This window comes from Homarus americanus, unplaced genomic scaffold (assembly GCF_018991925.1).
Source record: "Homarus americanus isolate GMGI-L3 unplaced genomic scaffold, GMGI_Hamer_2.0 scaffold51859, whole genome shotgun sequence".
In the NCBI taxonomy this organism is placed as follows: domain Eukaryota; kingdom Metazoa; phylum Arthropoda; class Malacostraca; order Decapoda; family Nephropidae; genus Homarus; species Homarus americanus.
In genome coordinates this window covers 3,665,332-3,692,378 of record NW_024711292.1, presented here as the reverse complement: position 1 = coordinate 3,692,378, position 27,047 = coordinate 3,665,332, and the positions used below count along the sequence as shown (strand labels likewise).

Below are 27,047 nucleotides of genomic sequence, written 5' to 3'. Positions count from 1 at the left end.
ACATAAATGACTCATTACATACATTGGTGGTTTAACAAAAGCCTTCATTAGAGAAAGGTAAAGGAACATACAGATTAAGGTTTACAGTGGAGGTCACGTAGATCATGTGCGCTGAAGTGTTAAACAGCAGACACGTAGAGTAGTAACTCCCTCACAGATGGTGTTATGAGGGGCCTGACGTGGTGTAGTAACTCCCTCACAGATGGTGTTATGAGGGGACTGACGTGGTGTAGTAACTCCCTCACAGATGGTGTTATGAGGGGACTGACGTGGTGTAGTAACTCCCTCACAGATGGTGTTATGAGGGGCCTGGCGTGGTGTAGTAACTCCCTCACAGATGGTGTTATGAGGGGCCTGACGTGGTGTAGTAACTCCCTCACAGATGGTGTTATGAGGGGACTGACGTGGTGTAGTAATTCCCTCACAGGTGGTGTTATGAGGGGCCTGACGTGGTGTAGTAACTCCTGTCGAGAGTTACTACCGCTCTCTATCATCCATGAATCTATCTAGCCTCCTTTTAAGACTTTCCAGCGTTCCAGCACTTACTACAAAGTTGCTAAGCTTGTTCCACTCCTCCACCACCCTATTTGTGAACCAGTTTCTTACTATCTCCCTCCTAAACCTAAACTTATCCAACTTAAATCCGTTACTTCGAGTACTATCCTGCTCTGATATTATAAGAACTTTATCTATATCGCCTTTATTGATTCCTTTCACCCACTTAAGTACTTCTATCATATCTCCCCGCACTCTTCGTCTTTCTAGGGAATGCAAGTTTAATTTCTTTAACCTATCTTGATATGGAACGTTTCTAAGTCCCGGAATCATTTTCGCCATTCTTCGCTGCACCGACTCCAGTGAATTGATATCCATTCTATATTAAGGGCACCAGAACTGAACCGCATAATCGAGGTGCGGCCTGACTAGCGCAAGATATAGTTGCAATACGACCTCTGCACTCTTATTACTTACACTTCAAGATATAAAACCCAATACTCTGTTTGCCTTATTTCGAACATTAACGCACTCTTTTCTTGGCCGTAGGTCCGGGCTTACAAGTACCCCTAAGTCTCATTCACAAGTCGACTTCTCTAGGCTGATGTTGTTAAGGCTGTATACATTGACAGTATTTGTTCTTCCAATATTAGGTACGCTGCACTTGATGGTGTTGAATTTCATTTGCCATTTTTCTGTCCACTCCTGCAGTTTATTTAAATCCTCCTGTAGTGCATTTGCATCCTGCCCTGAATTAATTTGGGGAACCTCACATGATGCTGTAGCAACTGATTCACTACGTGGTATCGTGGTGTCGTAGCATCATTGGGACATCACGTGGTCTGGTGTCTGTGGTCCCAGGCTTCCCTATCGTGGACGGATTAACACATAGCTGTGAGCCTCAGGGGCAGTTATCTCTGGGTACCTGGGACCTCACTATGTGAAAGTTAGCTTGGGTACCACTCGGCTGTTACTGTTGAGTTGTTTTTCACTGACTTGAGCACTGTTCACCACTATTCAACACTGGTTCCATTCCTTTCCTAAATAAAATAGTGTGTGTGTGTGTGCGGATATATCATACACAATATAATATATATTTCACGTAGATCCACAATGAAAACGTGGATAAGATAAATCTTGATAAAATCACACAGGGAAAAGGGAAACAATGGAGCACCTTAGCTTTCGTCACAAGTGAGGTAAGCTTAATTAAACTCACCAAACTAATGAAACTCTTCCCTCGGTGTTGTTGTGACCTTTGAGGAACTTGCCGAACAAGTAACAACAAAAAACTACGCGGTGAACCAGAGCGTGTGTGTGTGTGTGTGTGTGTGTGTGTGTGTGTGTGTGTGTGTGTGTGTGTGTGTGTGTCTGTGTGTGTGTGTGTGTGTTTAGGTCATCGTTTAGCTATAAAAACAACGTTGACTACCAGGGCAAGGTATATCTAAAACTAAGAACACAAATAGAAAATTGTTTATTAGTATGCAGTGTTTGTTACCGACTGTAGCAAGTTAACAGTAAGCCGAATAATAATTTATCTTGGGGTATTCTGATCTGGAATAAAAATAAATAAATAACCCGTTTACGAGGCCCCTGTGAGTACATTTCTTGGTATGATAAAAACATGCTTTCAACAATCTGTGCGTAACCTGCCAATCATCTCTCTCTCTCTCTCTCTCTCTCTCTCTCTCTCTCTCTCTCTCTCTCTCTCTCTCTCTCTCTCTCTCTCAAATTACAGGTAAAGTTAAATTTTAATTGCTAAAGGTAATTCATTATTATAATTACTAATGTATAAGGCTAGGAACCCATGTGTACGTATACGCGTAATGCACAATGCGTGAAACGTATGTGTGGTGCGTATTCACTGCTCCCATATGTCGGTAAAATGTGAGGCGTGGTGAGTGAAAGTTCTTTTCTGCTGTTGAACTCTGTGTGCAGTAGGTTAGTACAGTACTTACAATACACGGGTAACCAATTTACTATAATTTCGGTATTTTATTTTTATTAATACGATTATCATTATCATTATATGGTAATCTCATTTGGAAAAAGATCAGGCAGAAATATATTAATAGCAATGTATATTGATAAATTTCAAAGACATTAGATGATAATTCAACTCGCCTGTCATCCCCTCAACATCTAGTGCTGCAGCCATACTGTTCCAAACATTGGTAAGCAGAATCGCATCCTTGTGATCTCTTCTACTTGCATCATATATTGCTGGATGCTCTCTAACCAGTTTAATTAGCTTCTCCAGAATCTCATCTGATATGACATTACGTGGCATAGTAATGACGAGTACAATTTGGCAAGAAACACACACAAATACAAAAACAGACGCTATGAAAGCAGGTGTAATAAGGCCGACATTCCGCAAACACCAAACGAGCCGGAAAAGTGTTCGGTTACGAGCCTAAATCATATGCCCAATTGCCAGTGTTTGCGGAATAATTACTCAGTAAGTGAGTACAATGAACAGATTAAGTTAGGTTAGGTTAAGTTAGTTATGTTTTTAATTCCACATTTTCCCTGTGCTTCGAAACTCTGCCCACCTTTGGTTTGGTTAAGATTGACAGGGAAAGAAGGGTTATAACGCAATAATTATGCATTTCTCCAAACTTGCATTATCACCACGGTACAGTAAGTATTCAGCATGAAAAACTGCAATAAAAAATGCCCTGCCTAAATCGTTTGCCGGTGTCTGATAAATTAATAATCCCTAACTTTCTGACATTATAGTAGATCCTTAAAATAAAAGACTGTTAGCCTTCACAACAAAGTAACCTCGTACCATGACTATAAATTCGCACCCAATGTATAATATCTTTAGACCTTCACGTCAACACCACACACACACACACTACAACACCCACAGAGGCCAAGATGAAAACTTTTCATTGTTGTATTATGTATGTGTGATTTATTTTTCGTATTCGTATAACTGACTTACAGATATAATTAATGTTAAATCTATTCAATACATCCTTTAATCTACTGTAAATGCATCTGCTTCAGAATCGATTATCGTCCCATCAGCTCATTTCCTAAATAAAGAATGCCAAATACCTCTCAGGCTTAATCCACACAATCCTGCAATTGAGCAACAGTGAAAATTTTTTCGACTGGAGGTAATGATAGTGATTCAGTCAAACCAAATTTTCCCACAAACCAGGACGTGAAGCGGTTTGTAAAGTATCACCACGTGTTGACCTTCACTTTAAGTATTTTTTTATACCGCGTATTGCCTTACACTGGCTTCGAATTGCTAAACACATAATTATTTACCTAATGGCCACCAACTAGAAGTGGCCATGCCAAGGGAAGGAGACCAGTTGCCTGTGTAGGATTCCTCCATTATTCTTGATAGTTTTGACAAGGGCTATTCAAGCCCAGTACTGTTCGCCAATCCACAGCTTGAGCTGGTAAACCGTTCCAAAAGTCTACCACCCTCTGTGTGAAGTATTTCCTTGTGTTCGTTCTGCATGATACCTTTTTTTCTTTTTTCTTTTTTTATGGGGATTAGCCCACCCGGGCACAGGTCACTGACCCACATCAGGGCCTGGGGGACGAAAATGTAATAATAATAATAATTCATATTAAATAAAATTTACAATAAAAATACAGAATTAAAAATAAAATAATAATTCATAGTAAATAAAATGTATAATACAAAATTAAAAATAAAATATTAATGATAATAATAATAATAACACTAATAATAATAATAATAATAATAATAAAATAAAGAACCACAAGGAAATGCAAAAATGAACAAATCAATAGTGAGAAACAATATATGTATGTTGCGTTGTCAAAGTAAGAGAGACAATTGAGACCTGCAATTGTGTGTAAATGAGGCAGAAAGTCAGATCAGCAACCTGGTCACAGTTTTTGTGATACTGTACCACCAGACTGGTGCTTGCACTTCGGCACCTCAGCTACCCTGAGAGATTGGAGCGCCCGAATTTGCCTAGCTTATACTACAGACGGGCAAGGGGTGACCTAATTGAGGTGTATAAGCATCTCAAGGGGCACTACTCAGTCAAGTGTCCTTACTTGGAGCTGGCGGACGCTCGCCCCACAAGGGGTCACAGCTCAAGATTGAAGAAGCCGCAAGTCCAGAAAACTGTGAGGGCAAACTTTTTCGGAGTGAGAGTTGTGAACTCTTGGAACAATCTACCAGAAGGTGTTGTGACGGCACCGAGTGTGAGCTCTTTCAAGACAAGACTTGACCAAAACTGGAGCAGGATCAGGTACAGTCAGGAGCCGGTGCATGCCCAGTACTTGCCAACAGTGCGTAACAGAGACGTGACCGACCGCCCAAGAGGCTAACGAGTCGATCAGTGGTGAAGAGGATAAAGGAAAAGGAAAAGTAACAGAAACGTGACCGATCGCCCAAGTGGCTAACGAGCCGATCAGTGGTGAAGAGGATAAAACAAAAACATTAGACAACACATTATGCTTCCAACATCTTCCCAGGTAGTAGTACCTCCCTGTTTGGTAGCTGCCTACTACCTACTACTGACCTCGGCGAGCATGTTAACTCTTCTATAAACCTTGGTTATGTCCACTCGTGTTGGTGGTGTGTCATCGTAAAGAAATGGCGAGGGTTCACGTTTTCCACCCCTTTCAGGATTTTGAAAGTTTCGATGAGATTTGCCCTATTGTGCCTTGTTTGAAGGGTTCCTAAGGCCCTCACTCTACTTGGATAATCGCGATGACATAGTTACGGAATAATTGGTTTACGGGATTAGCCCACCCGATCTTTCTGGAGTTAAATTTCCATGCATCCAGACTGGGACGTACGTGAGATTTGTACAGATGAAGGATCATTTTCCAATTGACTTATGCTTGATGTTGTTAGTACAATAATTTATTTTAACTATTAAAAGTAGTCTCAGCTCAACTATAGATACAGTATCAGCTCTTCTAGTTGTAGTAACAATACGTATAGCAGGGGTAATAGTAGGAACATTACTGAATGTATTAGCAACAATAGTTGTAGTAGTGAAAGTCTACATATAAACTCAGACTGATGTTGCTGTTATAAGGCATGATTGTACTTCAACAGCCAAGGTTTCTAAGCGCATGCATAGCAGTAACATAAAAGACAACAACAATTAACAATTAAGAAAGATTCAACTTTTTCTCAGGGAAGCATATCTGAAAAAAAATGTGATATAGATTTTTTTTTCATTAAAGAACATTGCTACTTAAATTATGTATACACGTGAAGGGATAATTGGCTTGAATTTTCACACAATTCATTAATATGGTTAAAACTTTAGGTTCTATTTCACAAGTTACTGAAGTAATGGGGATAATGATGATGATGATGATAAGGAGGAAGAAGAAATGGAAGAACACATAACAAAAGAGTAATGGTAATAATCCAAAGAAATAATATCAGAGTGCAAGAGAAACTCACAGAACAGTAAAATTGGGGGTTGGGAGAGCAGAAGGCAGAAACAGATTGGGATGAGTGATTTTAAGAGTAGTCCCCGGAGACATGCGAGTTCAGGGAGGAATTGGTAAAGACAAGCTGAAAACATTTATGGTCTTGAGGGCTGTAGGCAACAATGGCGATGGTCACCAACACACAAACAGGGAATTGACATATTGATAATTATACAGTATAGTATTGAAGATAGTGCACAAATCAACCACATCTGCGGCCACTAGACACGAATGCTAAAAAACAAATAATGAAGAAACATGAAGTAAGCAAAAATGTAAACATAAAACTTCAATTACGATTCAACAGATGCAAGGAGAGGTATGCGTTATCTACTGTATATACGTAATGTTAAACATGAGGATAGCCACGCAATCAACTGGCAGTACCGTACGTGACTTGCAAGTCAATATCAGTCCAATTCATTGACAAGTGGGACAACTTCTACGGCAGAAGGGACCTTTATGCTAGGGATGGGGTGCACCTGTTTCGGAATGGGGTGGCAACCCTGGCGGGGTCTCTAGAGGGGGGCAGTTCAAAAGATATCGAAGTCTTTAAACTACTAGGGGAACATATGGGCACGGGGGTGGAGGAGACTGCAGTGGGAGCGGATAAACAAAGTAAAAGGTTACAGGAAAATAGTGTTAGGAATGATGACAAAGCTATATTAGACAGCGAGTTAAGACCTAAACGCAGTAAAGGGAGGACTCAGAACACGACTAACCTAAATGTCTACTACGCAAACAGTAGAAGTATGAGAAACAAAATGGATGATATCAGGGCCTTGGTATGTACCGAAAAAATCGATATAATAGCATTCACTGAAACATGGATCAACCTAGACTCATGTGAGTTACCTGTCGAATACCAAATTGCAGGTTACAAATTGTTCCATACCGATAGGCAGACCAGGAAAGGAGGCGGAGTAGCAGTCTATGTCAGGGATAACCTGAAGTGTGAAATAAAAAAGAAAATAAAAACTGAGCGGAATACAGAAACAATTTGGATAGAATTAATCGACGGTAGGGAAAAATAAATCAGCGACTTATCTGGGATGAAATGGTCAGGGCTTCCATACACAACAAAGTCTGTATAGTAGGCGACTTTAACCTTGGCCAAATAGATTGGACTGACCTTACAGGTAATTCAGAATCAGAGGATTTTCTCGAAACGGTCTAGGACTGTTTCCTAAGTCAACATATAACCAAACCCACCAGGGGTAATAATATACTCGATTTAGTTCTGTAGAACAGAGAACACCTCATCAGCAATGTCGAGGTAGGGAACGAACTTGCAAACAGCGATCACAAAGAAATTAGATTCCAGTTAGATTTTCAGGGCGTACGAAAGGAAAATTCCACGAAAGTCCCAGATTTCAGAAGGGCAAACTTTGATAGTTTGAAGAGGCTGTTGAGGGAAGGGGTATCACGCCTGGGGGTGACGCACACCGACCTCACCCCACCCGCGAACCTGACGGTTGACACCGACCTGATAACGAGATCTGAAATTGCCGAGTTCCACGACAATTTAAATAATGAGTTACTTAATGCACAAAGGCAGAACATACCATACAAAAAACTCAGATCAGACAACAATGACCCTAAATGGATAAATAATTATTTAAAGAACATTATTGGTCAAAGGAAGGCTATAGATAGAAGGATATATCGTAGCGAAATTTACCTCCAGGATTATTATAAGGTATGGCGAGTAGGGTTAAAACAGAGATAAGGAAAGCCAAGAGGAATAATGAGGTGAGGATAGCAAGGAAGGCGAAGACAAACCCCAAAGGATTCTACCAAATGTATCAAACTAAAACACGAGAAAAGATTGGACCAATACGGTCAGTAACTGGCGAGCTCACTGATAACGATGGAGAAATGAGCAATCATCTGAATAAATATTTTTCATCAGTTTTCACCACAGAAAATTTGAACATGATACCCGAGGCACGGACTCTATTCAGAGATAGTGAAGAAAACAAATTAAGCGAGATAGTAGTGACTAGTAACGATGTTAGTAAGCAAATAGACAAACTAAAGCCTAATGAGTCACCTGGTCCCGATGAGATATTTGCCAGAATATTAAAGGAATGTAAGGAAGAGCTTAGTATGCCCTTAGCAAAGTTGTTTAACATGTCCTTAAAAACAGGTGTAGTACCAGAATCCTGGAGGATAGCGAATGTAATACCGATTTTCAAGAAGAGGGATAGATCACTATCCTCTAACTACCGCCCAATCAGCCTAACATCAATAGTAGGCAAATTACTGGAAGCAATCATTTCAAACTCTATTCGAAATCACCTGGAAAAGCACCGATTGATCAATGATTCCCAGCATGGCTTCACAAGCGGGCGTTCTTGTCTAACTAATCTATTAACATTCTTTTCATCAGTTTTCGAATCGATGGACGAGGGGCACAATTATGATGTGGTATATCTCGACTTTAGCAAAGCCTTCGACAGAGTCCCCCACAAAAGACTAACTAGAAAGGTAGAAGCACATGGCATCAAAGGTAATATCCTTAAATGGATTAGGGCGTGGTTACAGGACAGGAAACAGAGAGTGAGCATCAATGGCACTAAATCCCATTGGAGCAACGTCACTAGTGGAGTTCCCAAAGGCTCAGTACTTGAACCATTATTATTTATTATATACATAAACGACATAGATATCGGCATAGACAGCAACATAAGTAAATTTGCTGATGACACCAAAATTGGACGTGTTATTAAATCTGACGAGGACCCCACAAAACTACAGGAAGATCTAAACAAATTTTTCGAATGGTCTGAAAAATGGCTGATGAAATTCAAGGTGGACAAATGTAAAGTACTCAGTATAGGAGATGTAAACAGGGAAACCAGTTACCAGATGAACAACAATGCCATTGAGAAATCCGACTGCGAGAGAGATTTAGGAGTAATGATAAGTAGGAACCTTAAGCCAAGTAAACAATGTGTATTTGCTCGAAACAAGGCTAATAAAGTACTTGGGTTCATACAAAGGAGTGTTAGTTACAAGACTAGGGAGGTCAGCCTAAAACTATATCTTGGGCTTGTGAGACCACACTTGGACTATGCAGTTAAATTCTGGTCACCTTATTACAGAATGGATATAGAATCCTTGGAAAGAATTCAGAGGAGAATGACAAGGTTAATCCCGGGCATTAGGAACCTTGAGTACAGAGACAGGTTAAAGCATCTTAATTTGCACTCCCTCGAGAGACGTAGAGTGAGGGACGATATGATAGAGGTGTATAAATGGAAGTCAGGGCTGAACAAAGGGGACATTACAAAGGAACTCAAACTATCCAACCAGGAGCGAACTCGTAACAATGGTTTTAAATTAGACAAATTTAGATTTAGGCGGGAAATAGGTAAACACTGGCTTGGTAACAGAGTAGTGGATGAATGGAACAAGTTACCAAATATCATCATTAACTCGAATACGCTGGATAGCTTCAAACATAGGTTGGATGCTCATATGAGCAATAGGGGTTGGGTGTAAATGGGACTGCCCAGTATGGGCCAATAGGCCCGCTGCAGTTTCCTCCATTCTTATGTTCTTATGTTATTTTCACTAGTCATGTACACTGGCACCAAAAAGTATCGATGCAGGGCGAGATCGACGAGTTCCGAAACGATACGTATACACTGTGATATGTCGGGAAGGTTGGTAAGTATATCCTCATAACCCCCCCCCCTTCACTAGGTGTTGCCATATGGCTGACAATCAGGGCTGCCAACATACGGCTGGAGCAACTCGCCTTTCCCAATACCTATCGTCACTGGTCTCAAATTGTTCACACTACAGTATGCACCGATACTTTTTGTTGCTAGTGTACTATGGGCCTTTTTTTTTACGGGGATTAGCCCACCCGGGAATAGGTCACTGACCCATATCAGGGTCTGGGGGGCGAAAATATAATAATAATAATAATAATAATAATAATAATAATAATAATAATAATAATAATAATAATAATAATAATAATAATAATAATAATAATAAATAATAATCATAATATCTATTATTATTATTATCATCATTACAACAATTAATAAAATTGATAGCAAATTAATAAAATAAAAATAAAATAATGAAAATACTACTACTACTACTACTACTAATAATAATAATAATAATAATAATAACCACAAATAAAACAAAAACGAAAAAATAAATCAAGAGTGAGAAACGATATGCATTATGTATGTTGTGTTGTCGATAGTAAGAGAAACAATTGAGACCCTGCAATTGTATGTAAATGTGGCAGAAAGTCAGATCAGCAACCTGGGACTTGGTCACAATTTTCGTGATGCCATATGGCAGCAGGATCTACCTACCATTAGACAACACATTATGCTTCCAATATTTTTCCAAGCGGTAATACCTCCCTGTTTGGTAGCTGCCTACTACCTGGTACTAATGAATCCAATGACTGTTCAGTAAGCTTGACAGGTGATCGTTTGTTGTTATGTTTCGTGATGACTGCGACTACCATTGTTATGCCTCCTCGGCGGGGCATGACGGGACACTCCACGAAGGTCATCACCATACGTCTGGCAGCGAGAACTACTGATACTGTAATGGGTTGCGGATGCTGCCATTCGAGGCGTGAAATGTCATAAATTAAAACAACTGAAAACAATAACTTGAAAATCCAAATTCCTCGTACAATGTTGCTTATATAACTTGTGTGTAAACAAATAAATCAAAGCTCATCTGCAAACAAAAGGAAACAATTGTAAACTTGTATGATGATTTAACTGAATATTTATTATTATTTCAAAAACCCATAATCTCGACGCATTATACTGTGTGTATTGAGGATGTTAGGAAGCCTTAATTAGTATACTGTCATCGCAATAATTTTTTGCATAAGTAGTTTTAACAAATACTCTTTTAGAAACATTGCAACGACCTACAATGTAAACAACAGGTGAGAGACAATGGTGAGGTGTGACTGGCGGATATGTGGAGGGGTGTGAACCATCGCCTCAGAGATTGTGTTTTGTTTGTTTTTGTTTGTGCGTGCGTGTATGTGTGTGTGTGTGTGTGTGTGCGTGTGTGGTGTGTTTTATGTGTGCGTGTTTGTGTGTGTTTATTTGCGTATGTTTGTTTGTTAGCGGGTGTGTGGTGTGTGTTTTTGTGTGTGCGTGTTTGTGTGTGTGTGTGTGTATGTGTTTGTTTGCATGTGGTGTGTGTGTGTGTGTGTGTGTGTGTGTGTGTGGATTACCTGTAGATTAGGCCCTACAAGCTTGTTTTACCTATGATTAAACACCTAGCTTAAACTAAACTAACCTAACCTAACTTAAACTAACCTAACTTAAACTTATTTACCCCCCCCCCTCAGATAACGTTAGGATATTTAAGCGTCAGGTGAAATAAACTGGGGTGCTAAGCTTCGTGCGTTTCAAATACCACCGGATTTCTCCAGGGGCCAGCCAGCCTGACCTTCGCCCGGTTTGTATCTAGGTTATAACTCTTGTTGACTGACCCTTACAGACCCTTACTCCACACAGTCGCTATGGTTTGTGACTGGGTGTAAAGTAATTGTGTTGATGACTGTAGAAAGATGTGTATAAAAAGTAGTTTGAGATATAGATAGATATTTAGTTAAATGGCCATACCGGTTCAGATTTGTTCAGTATGTATATGAATAATAAGAACATAAGAAGAACATAAGAATGGAGGAAACTGCAGGGGGCCTATTGGCCCATACTGGGCAGTCCCGTTTACACCCAACCCCTATTGCTCATATAAGCATCCAACCTATGTTTGAAGCAGTTCAGCGTATTCGAGTTAATGATGATATTTGGTAACTTGTTCCATTCATCCACTACTCTGTTTCCAAACCAGTGTTTACCTATTTCACGCCTAAATCTAAATTTGTCTAATTTAAAACCATTGTTACGAGTTCGCTCCTGGTTGGATAGTTTGAGTACCTTAGTAATGTCACCTTTGTTTAGCCTTGCCTTCCACTTATACACCTCTATCAGGTCGCCCCTTGCTCTACGTCTCTCAAGGGAGTGCAAATTAAGATGCTTTAACCTGTCTCTATACTCAAGGTTCCTAATGCCCGGGATTAATCTTGTCATTCTCCTCAGAATTCTTTCCAAGGATTCTATATCCATTCTGTAATACGGTGACCAGAACTGAACTGCGTAATCCAGGTGTGGTCTCACAAGAGCATGATACAGTTTTAGGATGACCTCGCTTGTCTTGTAACTAACACTCCTTTGTATGAACCCAAGTACTTTATTAGCCTTGTTACGATCAAAAACACATTGTTTACTTGGCTTAAGGTTCCTACTTATCATTACTCCTAAATCTCTCTCGCAGTCGGATTTCTCTATGGCATCGTTGTTCATCTGGTATCTGGTTTCCCTGTTTACATCTCCTATACTGAGTACTTTACATTTGTCGACGTTGAATTTCATCTGCCATTTTTCAGACCATTCGAAAAATTTGTTTAGGTCTTCCTGTAGTTTTGCCGAGTCCTCGTCAGATTTGATAACACGTCCTATTTTAGTGTCATCAGCAAATTTACTTATGTTGCTGTCTATGCCGATATCTATGTCGTTTATGTATATAATAAATAATAATGGTCCAAGTACTAAGCCTTGGGGAACTCCACTTGTGACGTTGCTCCAATGGGACTTAGTGCCGTTAATGCTCACTCGCTGTTTCCTGTCCTGTAACCACGCCCTAATCCATTTAAGGAAGTCACCTTTGATGCCATGAGCTTCTACCTTTCTAATTAGTCTTTCGTGGGGGACTCTGTCGAAGGCTTTGCTAAAGTCGAGATATACCACATCATAATTGTGCCCTCGTCCACCGATTCGAAAACTGATGAAAAGAATGTTGATAGATTAGTTAGACAAGAACGTCCGCTTGTGAAGCCATGCTGGGAATCATTGATCAATCGGTGCTTCTCCAGGTGATTTCGAATAGAGTTTGAAATGATTGCTTCCAGTAATTTGCCTACTATTGATGTTAGACTGATTGGGCGGTAGTTAGAGGATAGTGATCTATCCCCTTCTTGAAAATCGGTATTACATTCGCTATCCTCCAGGATTCTGGTACTACACCTGTTTTTAAGGACATGTTAAACAACTTTGCTAAGGGCATACTAAGCTCTTCCTTACATTCCTTTAATACTCTGGCAAATATCTCATCGGGACCAGGTGACTTATTAGGCTTTAGTTTGTCTATTTGCTTACTAACATCGTTTCTAGTCACTACTATCTCACTTAATTTGTTTTCTTCACTATCTCCGAATAGAGTCGGTGCCTCGGGTATCATGTTTAAATTTTCGGTGGTGAAAACTGTTGAAAAATATTTACTCAAATTATTGCTCATTTCTCCGTCGTTATCAGTGTAGGTATAAAAAAATTACATAAACTGCAGGTTATACAATGTAGATAGTGTAGGTATACAAACAATGTATATACACGGTGCAGGTATACAAACGATATATATAAACAGTGCAGATATACAATAAACAAATCAATTCGACCAATAGCCCACCTAAAACAAGCATTAGTTTATTTTCATCACGTCTACGCATCTATCAAAATAAAAAGTAAAAAAAAAAAAAATATGTAAGATTTTATCTGATTTGACGTATGTGTGACCTTGTCCTAATATCGTCACCACATTTGCTTGCTATACAATTAACCCAAGAGGTATATTTTTATCTTTAGGTTCAAACATCTTAACAATAAAGAAACAATAAAATAAATATAATTATCAGCTTTGCGGTACCTAGTATTATTATGAATAATGACGTCACGTATCCACAGCGTCTCCAAGGTTAGCGAAAGTAGGACACTGTTTATAGTCCTTGGGTTAGTTAGCATTCTGTGAGAGCCATGAAGTAGCTAGAAGGTCCTGTTGTGGATTTCTCCCCTACAAACGCTGTTTGTCGCTGAGTAGCCGACCCCACCAATTCCCCAGTGTATGCCTCGTGGTCTAGGTCAACCAGCGCCGCCATTCATCACGGGTGTCAACTACTAAGCCACGCCTAACCCCCGCTATTTAAGACCTGACCTCGTGGTGATCTCTCTTTCTACCTACACCAACCAGCCAGCAACACCTACTCCTCCTCCGCCTGCCTGGCGGTCCTCGCTCCCGCCGGCGAGCATGGCGACCCACAAGCTGGTCCTCCTCTGAGCATCCTCACCAATCAGCTCTCTCTACATCACATAAGAACATAAGAAAATAAGGAGTCTGCAATAGGCCGGTTGGCCTGTGCATGGCAGCTCCTGTCGAGAGTTACTACCACTCTCTATCATCCATGAATCTATCTAGTCTCCTTTTGAAACTTTCCAGAGTTCCCGCACTTACTACAAAGTTGCTAAGCTTGTTCCACTCATCCACCACCCTATTTGTGAACCAGTTTCTTCCTATCTCCCTCCTAAACCTAAACTTATCCAACTTGAATCCGTTGCTCCGAGTCCTATCCTGCTCTGATATTATAAGAACTTTATCTATATCCCCTTTATTGATTCCTTTCACCCACTTAAATACTTCTATCATATCTCCCCGCACTCTTCGTCTTTCTAGGGAATGCAAGTTAAGTTTCTTTAACCTATCCTGATATGGAAGGTTTCTAAGTCCCTGAATCATTTTCGTCATTCTTCGCTGCACCGACTCTAGTGAATTTATATCCATTCTATAATAGGGGCACCAGAACTGAACAGCATAATCGAGGTGCGGCCTAACTAGCGCAAGATATAGTCGTTGCCAGTTATCAATGAATGCCCAACCATTGTTTGCACAATGTTTTTACAGTCACACCCCCTCACTCCCCAAAAAAAACTATACAAAATTATGATAAAAACATATGACACAACAGACGAAGTACTTTGACAGCCCTCCCGAGACAAGGGATGCTGCAGTGTTCATTCTGCAATTCATCGATCACCCCAACTACAGATAGTTTTTTGCAATGACTGTTTATACATCTTTAATCACCCTCCATCATCACTACACCCTTCACTGGCTCATCTGGTGAATAAAAACAGCCGATGACGTTCAGAGATCAAGTCTACACAGCAGTTTCCAGTCATAAAGATAACAAAAATGTATAAAAAAAAAATTACTTGTCTGGAATTGCCGTCCTACCCATCTGCCGCACCAACAGGCTCCTGCTGGGGATCACCTGTAGGAGTGTTATTTTAATTCCGCTTTGTGTGGTGGTGGTGGTAGGGGGTGATAGGCGTTGTGGTGACGGTTGTGATGGTGGTTGTCGCGATGGTTGTGGTGAGGGGTTATGGTGAGTGGTTGTGGTTATTGTGGTTGTTGTTGTGGTGGCCGGAGGAGAAGACAAACAGAATTATTATGAGGCAGGTAGTTAGTGTTAATTTAGTAAGGAGAATGGGGGAAGTTCCCTAACCGAGACTTCCCTCACCTTGAACAGCGGCAGCCAACCACCCCCCCCCCTCCCCCTCCCACATTGTATCTGTCTCACTCTTCGTCTACTCTTGTTTTCGTTCAGGTGTGTGCGTTAAATAATAAGCACCCGACCAATGATAACTTTAGTACACATACTCAGTGGGTGTGTGTGTGTGTAAGTAAACGCATACCTATACTTACAACAAAACTCTCTCTCTCTCTCTCTCTCTCTCTCAAACTTATATAAATACTTAAATTTCTAACACGTGGAAATTTTCAATGACCTTCAAAATAACAGGTTTTTATACGTCCGCCTACATGTCTGTATGTCTGTCTTATTGATATTTCGATTTCTGAGTTTATTGTATTTGTTTACTTGTCTTTAAGGAGAGGAAGACCCGTTCTCTCTTTAGGGTCACGGGATTAAAGGTCAACGCCAATTTAAACCATAATTTGGGGGGGGGGGGTTCCGCTGACTATAATTTGAGTGATCGTTAACGGTATATTGTGTTGGGTATTTTGACCCTGAGAAGAGAGAGTTTAACATTGATTTTGGACTTTAGTGGGGTCAAGAGGTCAGGGTGATTGTGACCTCTCCCCCTCTCCTCCTATACCCCCATCATCATCATTATTATCAAAATCATCATCAAAGGGTTAAATCATCATCATCATCATCAAATGGTTAAATCATCATCATCATCAAAGGGTTACATCATCATCATCAAAGGGTTACATCATCATCATCAAAGGGTTACATCATCATCATCATCATCAAATGGTTAAATCATCATCATCCTCAAAGGGTTAAATCATCATCATCTTCAAAGGGTGAAATCATCATCATCTTCAAAGGGTGAAATCATCATCATCCTCAAAGGGTTAAATCATCACCATCCTCAAAGGGTGACATCATCATCATCAAATGGTTAAATCATCATCATCCTCAAAGGGTTAAATCATCATCATCCTCAAAGGGTTAAATCATCATCATCATCAAATGGTTAAATCATCATCATCCTCAAAGGGTTAAATCATCATCATCCTCAAAGGGTTAAATCATCATTATCTTCAAAGGGTGAAATCATCATCATCCTCAAAGGGTTAAATCATCATCATCCTCAAAGGGTTAAATCATCATCATCCTCAAAGGGTTACATCATCATCGTCATCATCAAATGGTTAAATCATCATCATGCTCAAAGGGTTAAATCATCATTATCTTCAAAGGGTGAAATCATCATCATCCTCAAAGGGTTAAATCATCATCATCCTCAAAGGGTTAAATCATCATCATCATCAAAGGGTTACATCATCATCGTCATCATCAAATGGTTAAATCATCATCATGCTCAAAGGGTTAAATCATCATCATCATCAAATGGTTAAATCATCATCATCATCAAAGGGTTACATCATCATCATCATCATCAAATGGTTAAATCATCATCATCATCAAATGGTTAAATCATCATCATCATCAAAGGGTTACATCATCATCGTCATCATCAAATGGTTAAATCATCATCATCATCAAAGGGTTACATCATCATCATCAAATGGTTAAATCATCATCATCCTCAAAGGGTTACATCATCATCGTCATCATCAAATGGTTAAATCATCATCATCCTCAAAGGGTTAAATCATCATTAGGGCCCGGATAGTTATGCACTAAAAAACCATGAAATATGCATGCAAATATGCACTAAAACAGGGGAAATATGCATTTATATGCACTAAAATGTCACTTATAAAGCCAAGAATGCAGGTTATACGGAAACAAAATAGTTAATATAAACTAATGTTAATGTTTATTAAGCAATATACGTAATGTATTTAACATATATATGTGAAAGTGCTTCAAAAAATATATATGAACATGTATTTACATTATAGACTGACATATTTTCAGACATTACAGATTGTGGTTGCATTTGATGATGACATGGTGGCGTAAGTTCTCAAAGTTAAAACCCCGCCTGTTGTCTGTCAGCATAGCTTTATATTCTGAGAACACCCTTTCTACATCACACGAGACGATTGGTGCATGTTTCATACATAGGAGGTCTGACATAGTGAGTGGCTGTACCGTCTCGTCAATAATAGCATCACCAGACATTATCTGACTGTAATGTTGATTCGTCAGGCACCTTTTTTCCAGTATACTGTTCCAGGAATGACTTTAGGCACTTGTCATTCAGTTTATGCAATGGAATATCCGCTGAAACAAATGCCTTGCACAAATCTGCGTTGAACTGGGAACGATCAGGCCCTGACTTACTGGAACATGCAAGAAGTAGTTGTTGCTCCTTTTGTGCACTATTGGACTTAACAGCTTCGAGTCGGATGTGCTTGCTTGTTTTAAGGTGTTGTTGGACTTGAAATTTCTTGCTCGCTGTCACTGGTGCTTCACAATATTTACAAAACAGTACACTTCCATCAGTAGTAAATGCATCATCAAATTCCTTTACATATGATCTCAGCTTTTCATTTTGGTTTCTTTGTACTTTCGGCATTTTCACGAGCAGCAGAAGAGAGTAGCTCCACACAGCAGCACTGCTCCTGACTGACTAACTCACTAGTCCAATGAGTCATGACCAGGTGTGGAAACGACAGATTAAAGCGACGTGACCTCACCTCACTTCACCTAACCACACCTCACCTCACCTCCCAGTACCACGTGTGCTCATTCAGTGGCAACAAAGAGATACTGCCAGATGAATATTTTACCAAAATATGCATTTATATGCAGTTATCTAGGTAATATGCACTTATCATAGAAATCACGCAAAATATGCATTTGCATATGAAATATGCAAATGCATAACTATCATCATCATCATCAAATGGTTAAATCATCATCATCATCAAAGGGTTACATCATCATCGTCATCATCAAATGGTTAAATCATCATCATCCTCAAAGGGTTAAATCATCATCATCATCAAATGGTTAAATCATCATCATCATCAAAGGGTTACATCATCATCATCATCAAATGCAGAAAAATGAAAAGAAGACATGATTGACCAGAAGCGTAAAGAACGATATAAAAAAAAGTAAAAATAAGTATGAGTAAAAGTATTTGGGGAAGTAAAAGCATGTTCTAAAGTTTTCATAAAAAGGCAACTTCAGAGATTCGGACCATCTTACTGATAATGAAAAGAAAATTAAGCCATAATATAAACTATATATTTGTATCAGTTTTACCTGTAGAAGTTCTACATACGGTTATCGGGGTAGCTTCTATCTTTTATAGAGATAACAAAGATAATAATATCATGTAAACTCGTAATAGTGATTAGTTACTTCGTAAATAATTCGGTTATGACGAAATGAGTGGCTAAGTCCTGGTGAGATATTTGCTGCTGAAGTTTTCAGGAATACAAGGAGGAAATTAGTCTGCATTTGGTGAACCTCTGCTAACTGAGGCCTAATCGTTCATGCCGGGAATATGTACTTTATACATCATTATTAATATTGAGTAAACTGAAGGGTTAAACATTCTCTTATCACCAATTAATGTCAACAGGCCATTTAGGAGGTAAAATTGAACCTGTAGGTGAGACAGACAGGTACAGCGTTGTACATTTACACACAAATGCAGGGTCTCAATTGTTTCTCTTACTATTGACAACACAACATACATATATTGTTCCTCACTTTTGATTTTTTTTCATTTTGTATTTCTTGGTTGGTTCTTTATTCTTCTTCTTCTTCTTATTATTATTATTATTACATTTTCGCCCCCCAGGCCCCGATGTGGGTCAGTGACCTGTGCCTGGGTGGGTTAATTCCCGTAAAAAAAAAAAAAACCTAACCTACCCTTTAAGGGAAGAAGATACACCATTGCTGCCATATTTCTGAGTAAGTCGTCCTCAGCCACTGATGATCTCGTTCCGTTGCTTAACCTCAGTCGTGGCCATCTCTATCATCTGGTGGGCTGAGACAGTCGTTGTTGATATTGGTTGCCGTTTGACGCCTCGTGTGTGTCGACAGGTAGCGTTCGAGTTTCAGTGATGCAACAAGTGAAAGTTGTTATTGCTTTATTCTAATATTTATTCTGGAGCTCATAAGATTTCGTAATGTCGTAACTTGCCACCCGCACACTCCAACCAGTTAAAGAAAAAAAAATATGAAGGAAAATGCAAAGGGCCCCATTGATCCTTACTAGGTTACGCTGTTTGCACCCAACCTTTATCACTTATATCTATCCAATCTATATTTAAGGTGTTTCGTACAACTGTCCCACTCATCCACAACTCCATTTCCTAATGAAATTTAACCAAATACGTGCGCTATGCGCTAACCAAATAAACGCAGTCATGTAAAGCCACGGCACTATCTCTCCCACTACAATTCCCTTCCTAACCTCCTGCTCCTTCCTCTGTCATCTTCCCCGCTCTGACTTTCGCTACCAACAACTTGGGGCGCTTGTGGTAGAAGCGGTGCCGTTCTTGCCTCGCAAGCGAGATGTCACGGGTTCGATTCCCGGCCAGGCGTTTAGTTTAACAAATTTATTGGCAAAACTTGTAGTACAGTTTGCCTATTCTGAGTAATTCAGTCAGGTCTTAACACTGCGGGTGGTATCACTTCTCACTGCCACGCAGGACAGAGGTTCATACACAAAGAAATACATCATATTCATTAACAGCTATATATGTATAAAGGTCAGATTCATGTGGGTAATGTCACTGTTCATTGCCATGCAGGACAGAGGTTCGTACACAAAGAGATGCATCATATTCATTGACAGTACATATACATATATATATATATATATATATATATATATATATATATATATATATATATATATATATATATATATATATATATATACACACACACACACACACACACACACACACACACACACACACAAGATTTATCTTATCCACGTTTTCATTGTGGATTTATATATATATATATATATATATATATATATATATATATATAGGTCCGATTCATGTGGGTAATGTCACTCTTCACTGCCATACAGGGCAGAGGTTCGTACACAAAGAATGCATCATATTCATTGACACTATATATAGGTCAGATTCATGTGGGTAATGCCACTGTTCACTGCCATGCAGGACAGAGGTTCGTACACAAAGAAGGATATACGTCATATTCATTAGCAGTATATATGCCAGTGGATCACATACATTGGAGTCATATTCTAATTGAAGACTAATCAGTGTGGGCTAGCGAATTTGGGATAAACAGCAACAATGTCCTCAAGCACCCCTGATTCAATGTAGTAATTACATAGTTCAAGATACAATAAGTCAGGTGGCCTGAAGTCTTTGACAGTGTCACATTCAATAATATAGTGTTCGAGTGTATGCTTTAGAGGTTTATCACAAAGTTTACATGCTGAGTGTTCCGGTATGGGTACAGCGTTACTAACTTGCCAGATGTGTCTGTATCCTAATCTAATTCTGGCCACGACTACATCACATTGTCTGGTTCTGTCCTTATGCTGGCCATACCGGTACCTCGTGTCACAAAATTTGTCATATTTACTAATGCTACAACTGTCAGGTCTCTCTGCATTTCTCACTTCTTCTAGATCAGGCGGAAGTTGTTTGGACACTCTTCCTAGCCCCCTTGGTCCCTGTTCACCTAGCAGTAAAGTAGGTACCTGTTGTAAATCGAAAGGTTGCGAATTCGTATTCAGGGAAAGTTGTTGGAGCTTCTAAACTTGGAAACTAATCAATGTTTACCTGTTTCTCACCAAAATCTAATCTAATTAAAAACCGTTGTTACGTGTCTGCTCTTGGTTTGATAGTTTAATACGTACTTTTGTTCTGTCACCTTTGTTTAATCTCATCTTCCGTTTATACACTTGGATCATATCGCCCTTCACTACGTATCTAAAGAAAATGCAAATTCAGACTTCTTTTTTTTTCTATTTCCTTTACTCAAAGTTCGTCATGCCTAGGATTAGCCTTTTCACCCAACTCTGAAAACGTTTATTTTAGTTGACTGAAAAGAAGCCACTCCTGGTCTAGTCAGTCTTAAACCTAAAAAAAAAAAATGGAGGATGCAACGCGGTGTTTCTACAATGTACACCACAGCAGAAGCTATGACTCAAGCGTGTTGTTAGTAACATGAAATTCTGAAGCATAACAAGCGTTTCTTCTTCCATTACGCAGTTGCCTGTAGTCCTGACATAAACCACGCCTCAAAAAATTTATTTTTATTTATTGTATTTCAGTTTAAAAATCTCGTGCCACTTCTTGTATCATTCAAAGATTCAGGTTCCTTAGTCAATATTTAGAGGTTCAAAAGTCACTCAATAAATAAATCTATACATTTTATGGCCCACATTTCCCCGGTAATTTAACTAGCAAGACGAAATTCAGCAACAAAATAAAAAATCCCTCGGATAAACCTTCACTAATTCAAGTTTATCCAGGTCCAGTATTTTCAGGGTCTAAGATTAGGTTAGGTTAGGTCTGTTGGTCAATCTAGATGGCAGTGTATACATCACATTCCATCACTAAACTGCCTTGTGTTCTAACTCGGAAACTAAGGGGTATTGACACTATGGTCATGAAGTCATTTAACATTATGTATGTCTCGGGAATACACCCTCAGAATTATCAAACGCATTTCCCATACACCCTGGTACCCTAGTATAGTGAATAAGGCCAACAATAAACCCGGATCTAAATAAAATAACAAACATAGATGACCGTAACTCAAGATCACCGCGCAACATTACCCCGCATAATCAACGTAATATTGGAGCCATCAGTCAAACGTTACCAATACTTCACCATCAATCACTGGTTTGAGGGAGTGTTACAACCTGCATCTCTTCTAAAGAATATTTACATCGTGTTGGAATTTGGCTAACTTGGATTACCTAAACCTTCAGAAATTTTAACAGGATATTATTAAATCGTTGGGTCTTCGGTTCGCATGTGTATCCGTGGGTCCAATCTTTCGCCTTCGTACGATAACTCTTGCAATGGCGGACGAGATTTCTTGAAACATGGCACTGGCAACATTAACAAAAAGAATGCATTTTATTATAAGATATACTCCAATAATTATTATTATTACTGCGGCTTAATTTGAGAACCTTTGGGATATATCGCCTCTACGACATTCAGATGAATATTTACACGTAGCATCGAGTTTCAAAAGTGTTATTTATACAGATGGGAGATACAGCTGGAGTGATCGTGTACCAATTGTGCAGGTGTGTTGCATTAAGGGGATAAGGGCGTGTTGGTGGGGGGAGGGGCGTGTTGGTGGGGAGGGCGTGTTGGTGGGGAGGGCGTGTTGGTGGGGAGAGGGACGTGTTGGTGGGGGGAGAGGACGTGTTGGTGGGGGGAGGGCGTGTTGGTGGGGGGAGGGGCGTGTTGGATCAAGGGGAGGGAGGTTCGTGGGGAGTGGCTGTCCCTGACTCAGATAAGGGTAGCGTAGTGATTGAATAACAGCAAAAATATATTTCATAAGAGAAAGATCCCACGTTCCTTTATTACACATAAACATAATCTATTACATATTGTGATGACGTCAATATATCCAACACATACTGTGACGTGAAAATAATAATATCTTGTCTGAAGCTAAAGAGGTACGAGAGAGACCGATCAAGTATGTGGAAGAATTAAACAATGATGATAAAAGTGAAAGTAGGAAAGGAAAAGGTAATGGGGAACAATGAGTTCAGAAAATAACATGTAGTGTGTGTGTGTGTGTGTGTGTGTGTGTGTGTGTGTGTGTGTGTGTGTGTGTGTGTGTGGTGAGGATGTGTGGTGGTGAGGATGTGTGGTGGTGAGGGTGTGTGGTGGTGAGGTGTGTGGTGGTGAGGTGTGTGGTGGTGATATTGTGTGTGTGTAATAATAATATATAATAATAATATATAAATGGTTTATTATTAGAGTTGCAGCCGGTGGCTGAAAATATACAGACTTACATGTGATTTAGACATAATGATATGCGTGAGGGTGGTGAGGGTGTATGGTGGTGAGGATGTGTGGTGGTGAGGATGTGTGGTGGTGAAGATGTGTGGTGGTGAGAATGCGTGGTGGTGAGAATGCGTGGTGGTGAGGGTGTGTGTGGTGGTGATAATGTGTGGTGGTGAAGATGTGTGGTGTGTGTGTGGGTGATAATGTGTGGTGGTGAAGATGTGTGGTGGTGAAGATGTGTGGTGGTGAGAATGTGTGGTGGTGAGGGTGTGTGTGGTGGTGAAGGTGTGTGGTGGTGATAATGTGTGGTGGCGAAGATGTGTGGTGGCGAAGATGTGTGGTGGTGAAGGTGTGTGTGGTGGTGAAGGTGTGTGGTGGTGAGAAGCAGGAGGTTAGGCACAGGATGCTACCATGATTGTTAATAACTTACCTTTGTCCACCGATAAACACTATAGGTCGCTTCCGTGTTATTGTGATGGCGTGTGCTTGTCTCCACGTTGTGTGTGTGTGTGTGTGTGTGTGTGTGTGTGTGTGGGTGTGGGGGGGGGGAACCCCCAGCAATTGTACCCTAAAGAAAACTCTGAACTTTGCCTTATCAGAACTTGTTACATAGGAAAAAACCAAAAACAAACGGCTGGAGAAAGCGGGATAACACCAGCAAGAACACTGGAGAAGAACAACAAGAAATCACCGAAGAACAACAAGAAGGTAAACTAGAAATCACCGAAGAACAAGAACATCAATTTGAAGAACTAAGGAAGAACAAAGAGAACAATGCTTGAAAATAAAATACCACGAGACAGCAGCATTTCGTGATAACTGACCCCCCGCGAAAAAATCAACCCCAGGTGATCTTGCCGTTACTATGAGGGGAAATTACCTACACTTTGGCACGCACTTACTCCTTTGTACAAGAGTTGAGTCGCAGCGGTTATTCCGAACGGGCGACGGACAAAAACACAATCGTGAGCATTAACTTGGAGGGTGACAGCGCACGTTCATGTACAGTATAATACCAACCCTCTTGTAATGAGTTTTTTGGAGAAATTTTGAAAATTTATGATACATTCCAAAAGGCAAGTTTAAATTTGTCTTATTTTATTCTTCTTAGTTTTTGTGTTGAGGGAAGTAGACCGGTTAGATTATTCCTGGTGATTTTGTCATCCAAAGTCTTAAACTCCCTGCCTGAGTACGAACAAGCATGCATAGCATGATCTACATAAGAACATAAGAACATAACATAAAAATGGAGGAAATTGCAGCGGGCCTATTGGCCCATACTGGGCAGTCCCGTTTACACCCAACCCCTATTGCTCATATAAGCATCCAACCCATGTTTGAAGCTATTCAGCGTATTCGAGTTAATGATGATATTTGGTAACTTGTTCCATTCATCCACTACTCTGTTTCCAAACCAGTATTTACCTATTTCACCCCTAAATCTAAATTTGTCTAATTTAAAACCATTGTTACGAGTTCGCTCCTGGTTGGATAGTTTGAGTTCCTTTGTAATGTCCCCCCTTTGTTTAGCCCTGACTTCCACTTATACACCTCTATCAGGTCGCCCCTCGCTCTGCGTCTCTCGAGGGAGTGCAAATTAAGATGCTTTAACCTGTCTCTATACTCAAGGTTCCTAATGCCCGGGATTAGTCTTGTCATTCTCCTCTGAATTCTTTCCAAGAATTTTATATCCATTCTGTAATACGGTGACCAGAACTGAACTGCGTAATCCATGTGTGGTCTCACAAGCGCAAGATACAGTTTTAGGATGACCTCGCTAGTCTTGTAACTGACACTCCTTTGTATGAACCCAAGTACTTTATTAGCCTTGTTACGAGCAAAAACACATTGTTTACTTGGCTTAAGGTTCCTACTTATCATTACTCCTAAATCTCTCTCGCAGTCGGATTTCTCTATGGCATCGTTGTTCATCTGGTATCTGGTTTCCTTGTTTACATCTCCTATACTGAGTACTTTACATTTGTCCACGTTGAATTTCATCTGCCATTTTTCAGACCATTCGAAAAATTTGTTTAGATCTTCCTGTAGTTTTGCGGAGTCCTCGTCAGATTCAATAACACGTCCTATTTTAGTGTCATCAGCAAATTTACTTATGTTGCTGTCTATGCAAATATCTATGTCGTTCATGTATATAATAAATAATAATGGTCCAAGTACTGAGCCTTGGGGAACTCCACTTGTGACGTTGCTCCAATGGGACTTAGTGCAGTTAATGCTCACTCGCTGTTTCCTGTCCTGTAACCACACCCTAATCCCTTTAAGGATGTTACCTTTGATGCCATGTACTTCTACCTTTCTAATTAGTCTTTCGTGGGGGACTCTGTCGAAGGCTTTGCTAAAGTCGAGATATACCACATCATAATTGTGCCCCTCGTCCACCGATTCGAAAACTGATGAAAAGAATGTTAATAGATTAGTTAGACAAGAACGTCCGCTTATGAAGCCATGCTGGGAATCATTGATCAATCGATGCTTCTCCAGGTGATTTTGAATAGAGTTTGAAATGATTGCTTTCAGTAATTTGCCTACTATTGATGTTACACTGATTGGGCGGTAGTTAGAGGATAGTGATCTATCCCCCTTCTTGAAAATCGGTATTACATTCGCTATCCTCCAGGATTCTGGTACTACACCTGTTTTTAAGGACATGTTAAACAACTTTGCTAAGGGCATACTAAGCTTTTCCTTACATTCCTTTAATACTCTGGCAAATATCTCATCGGGACTAGGTGACTCATTTGGCTTTAGTTTGTCTATTTGCTTACTAACATCATTACTAGTCACTGCTATCTAGCTTAATTTGTTTTCTTCACTATCTCTGAAAAGAGTCGGTGCCTCAGGTATCGTGTTTAAATTTTCGGTGGTGAAAACTGTTGAAAAATATTTATTCAAATTATTGCTCATTTCTCCGTCGTTATCAGTGAGCTCGCCGGAATCTGACCGTATTGGTCCAATCTTTTCTCGTGTTTTAGTTTGATACATTTGGTAGAATCCCTTGGGGTTTGTCTTCGCCTCCCTTGCTATCCTTACCTCATTATTCCCCTTGGCTTTCCTTATCTCGGTTTTAACCCTACTCGCCAATATCTTATAATAATCCTGGAGGTAAATTTCGCCATGCTTTATCCTTCTACCTATAGCCTTCCTTTGGCCAATGATGTTCTTTAAATAATTATTTATCCATTTAGGGTCATTGTTGTCTGATCTAAGTTTTTTGTATGGTATGTTCTGCCTTTGTGCATTAAGTAACTCATTATTTAAATTGTCGTGGAACTCGGCAATCTCAGATCTCGTTATCAGGTCGGAGTCATCTGTCAGGTTCACGGCCAAGCGCGACACCCCCTCTCTCAGCTGCCTCTTTAAACTGTCAAAGTTTGCCCTTCTGAAATCTGGTACTTTAGTGGAATTTTCCTTACGTCTACCCTGAAAATCTAACTGGAATCTAATTTCTTTGTGATAGCTGTTTGCAAGTTCGTTCCCTACCTCGACATTGCTAATGAGGTGTTCTCTGTTCGACAAAACTAAATCCAGTATATTATTACCCCGGGTGGGTTCGGTTATATGTTGACTTAGGAAACAGTCTGCCAGTACTGACGTGTGTTTATAAATTTATACGTTGGGGGAAGAGAATACAGCTTTGTTCAGCTAAGTCCTGTGATATGTGGACATGGTTTTGGCCTTACTATTTGTGTCACTATGTCAGGAAGCCAGTTAGATGTGTTATCATATCCTCCGTTAAC

General features: G+C 39.9%; 2 protein-coding genes across 7 annotated transcripts in view; one reads left to right on the top strand and one right to left on the bottom strand.

The window, feature by feature from the left end:
• LOC121874141 (MDS1 and EVI1 complex locus protein EVI1-A-like) overlaps positions 1 to 3,977 on the bottom strand; it is a 30,940-nt gene extending 26,963 nt beyond the window's left edge. For 2 of the 4 annotated variants that reach the window (XM_042378542.1, XM_042378150.1), the window contains exon 1: positions 3,784 to 3,977. In XM_042378542.1, the coding sequence (XP_042234476.1) occupies positions 3,784 to 3,853 (70 nt within the window). In that variant the 5' untranslated portion in view covers positions 3,854 to 3,977. The remainder of the gene's footprint in view (positions 1 to 3,783) is intronic. The other 2 variants (XM_042378476.1, XM_042378398.1) reach the window with 2 other exon arrangements.
• LOC121873795 (solute carrier family 13 member 5-like) overlaps positions 1 to 27,047 on the top strand; it is a 75,017-nt gene that overhangs the window by 8,654 nt on the left and 39,316 nt on the right. The gene's annotated exons all lie outside the window — the stretch shown is intronic.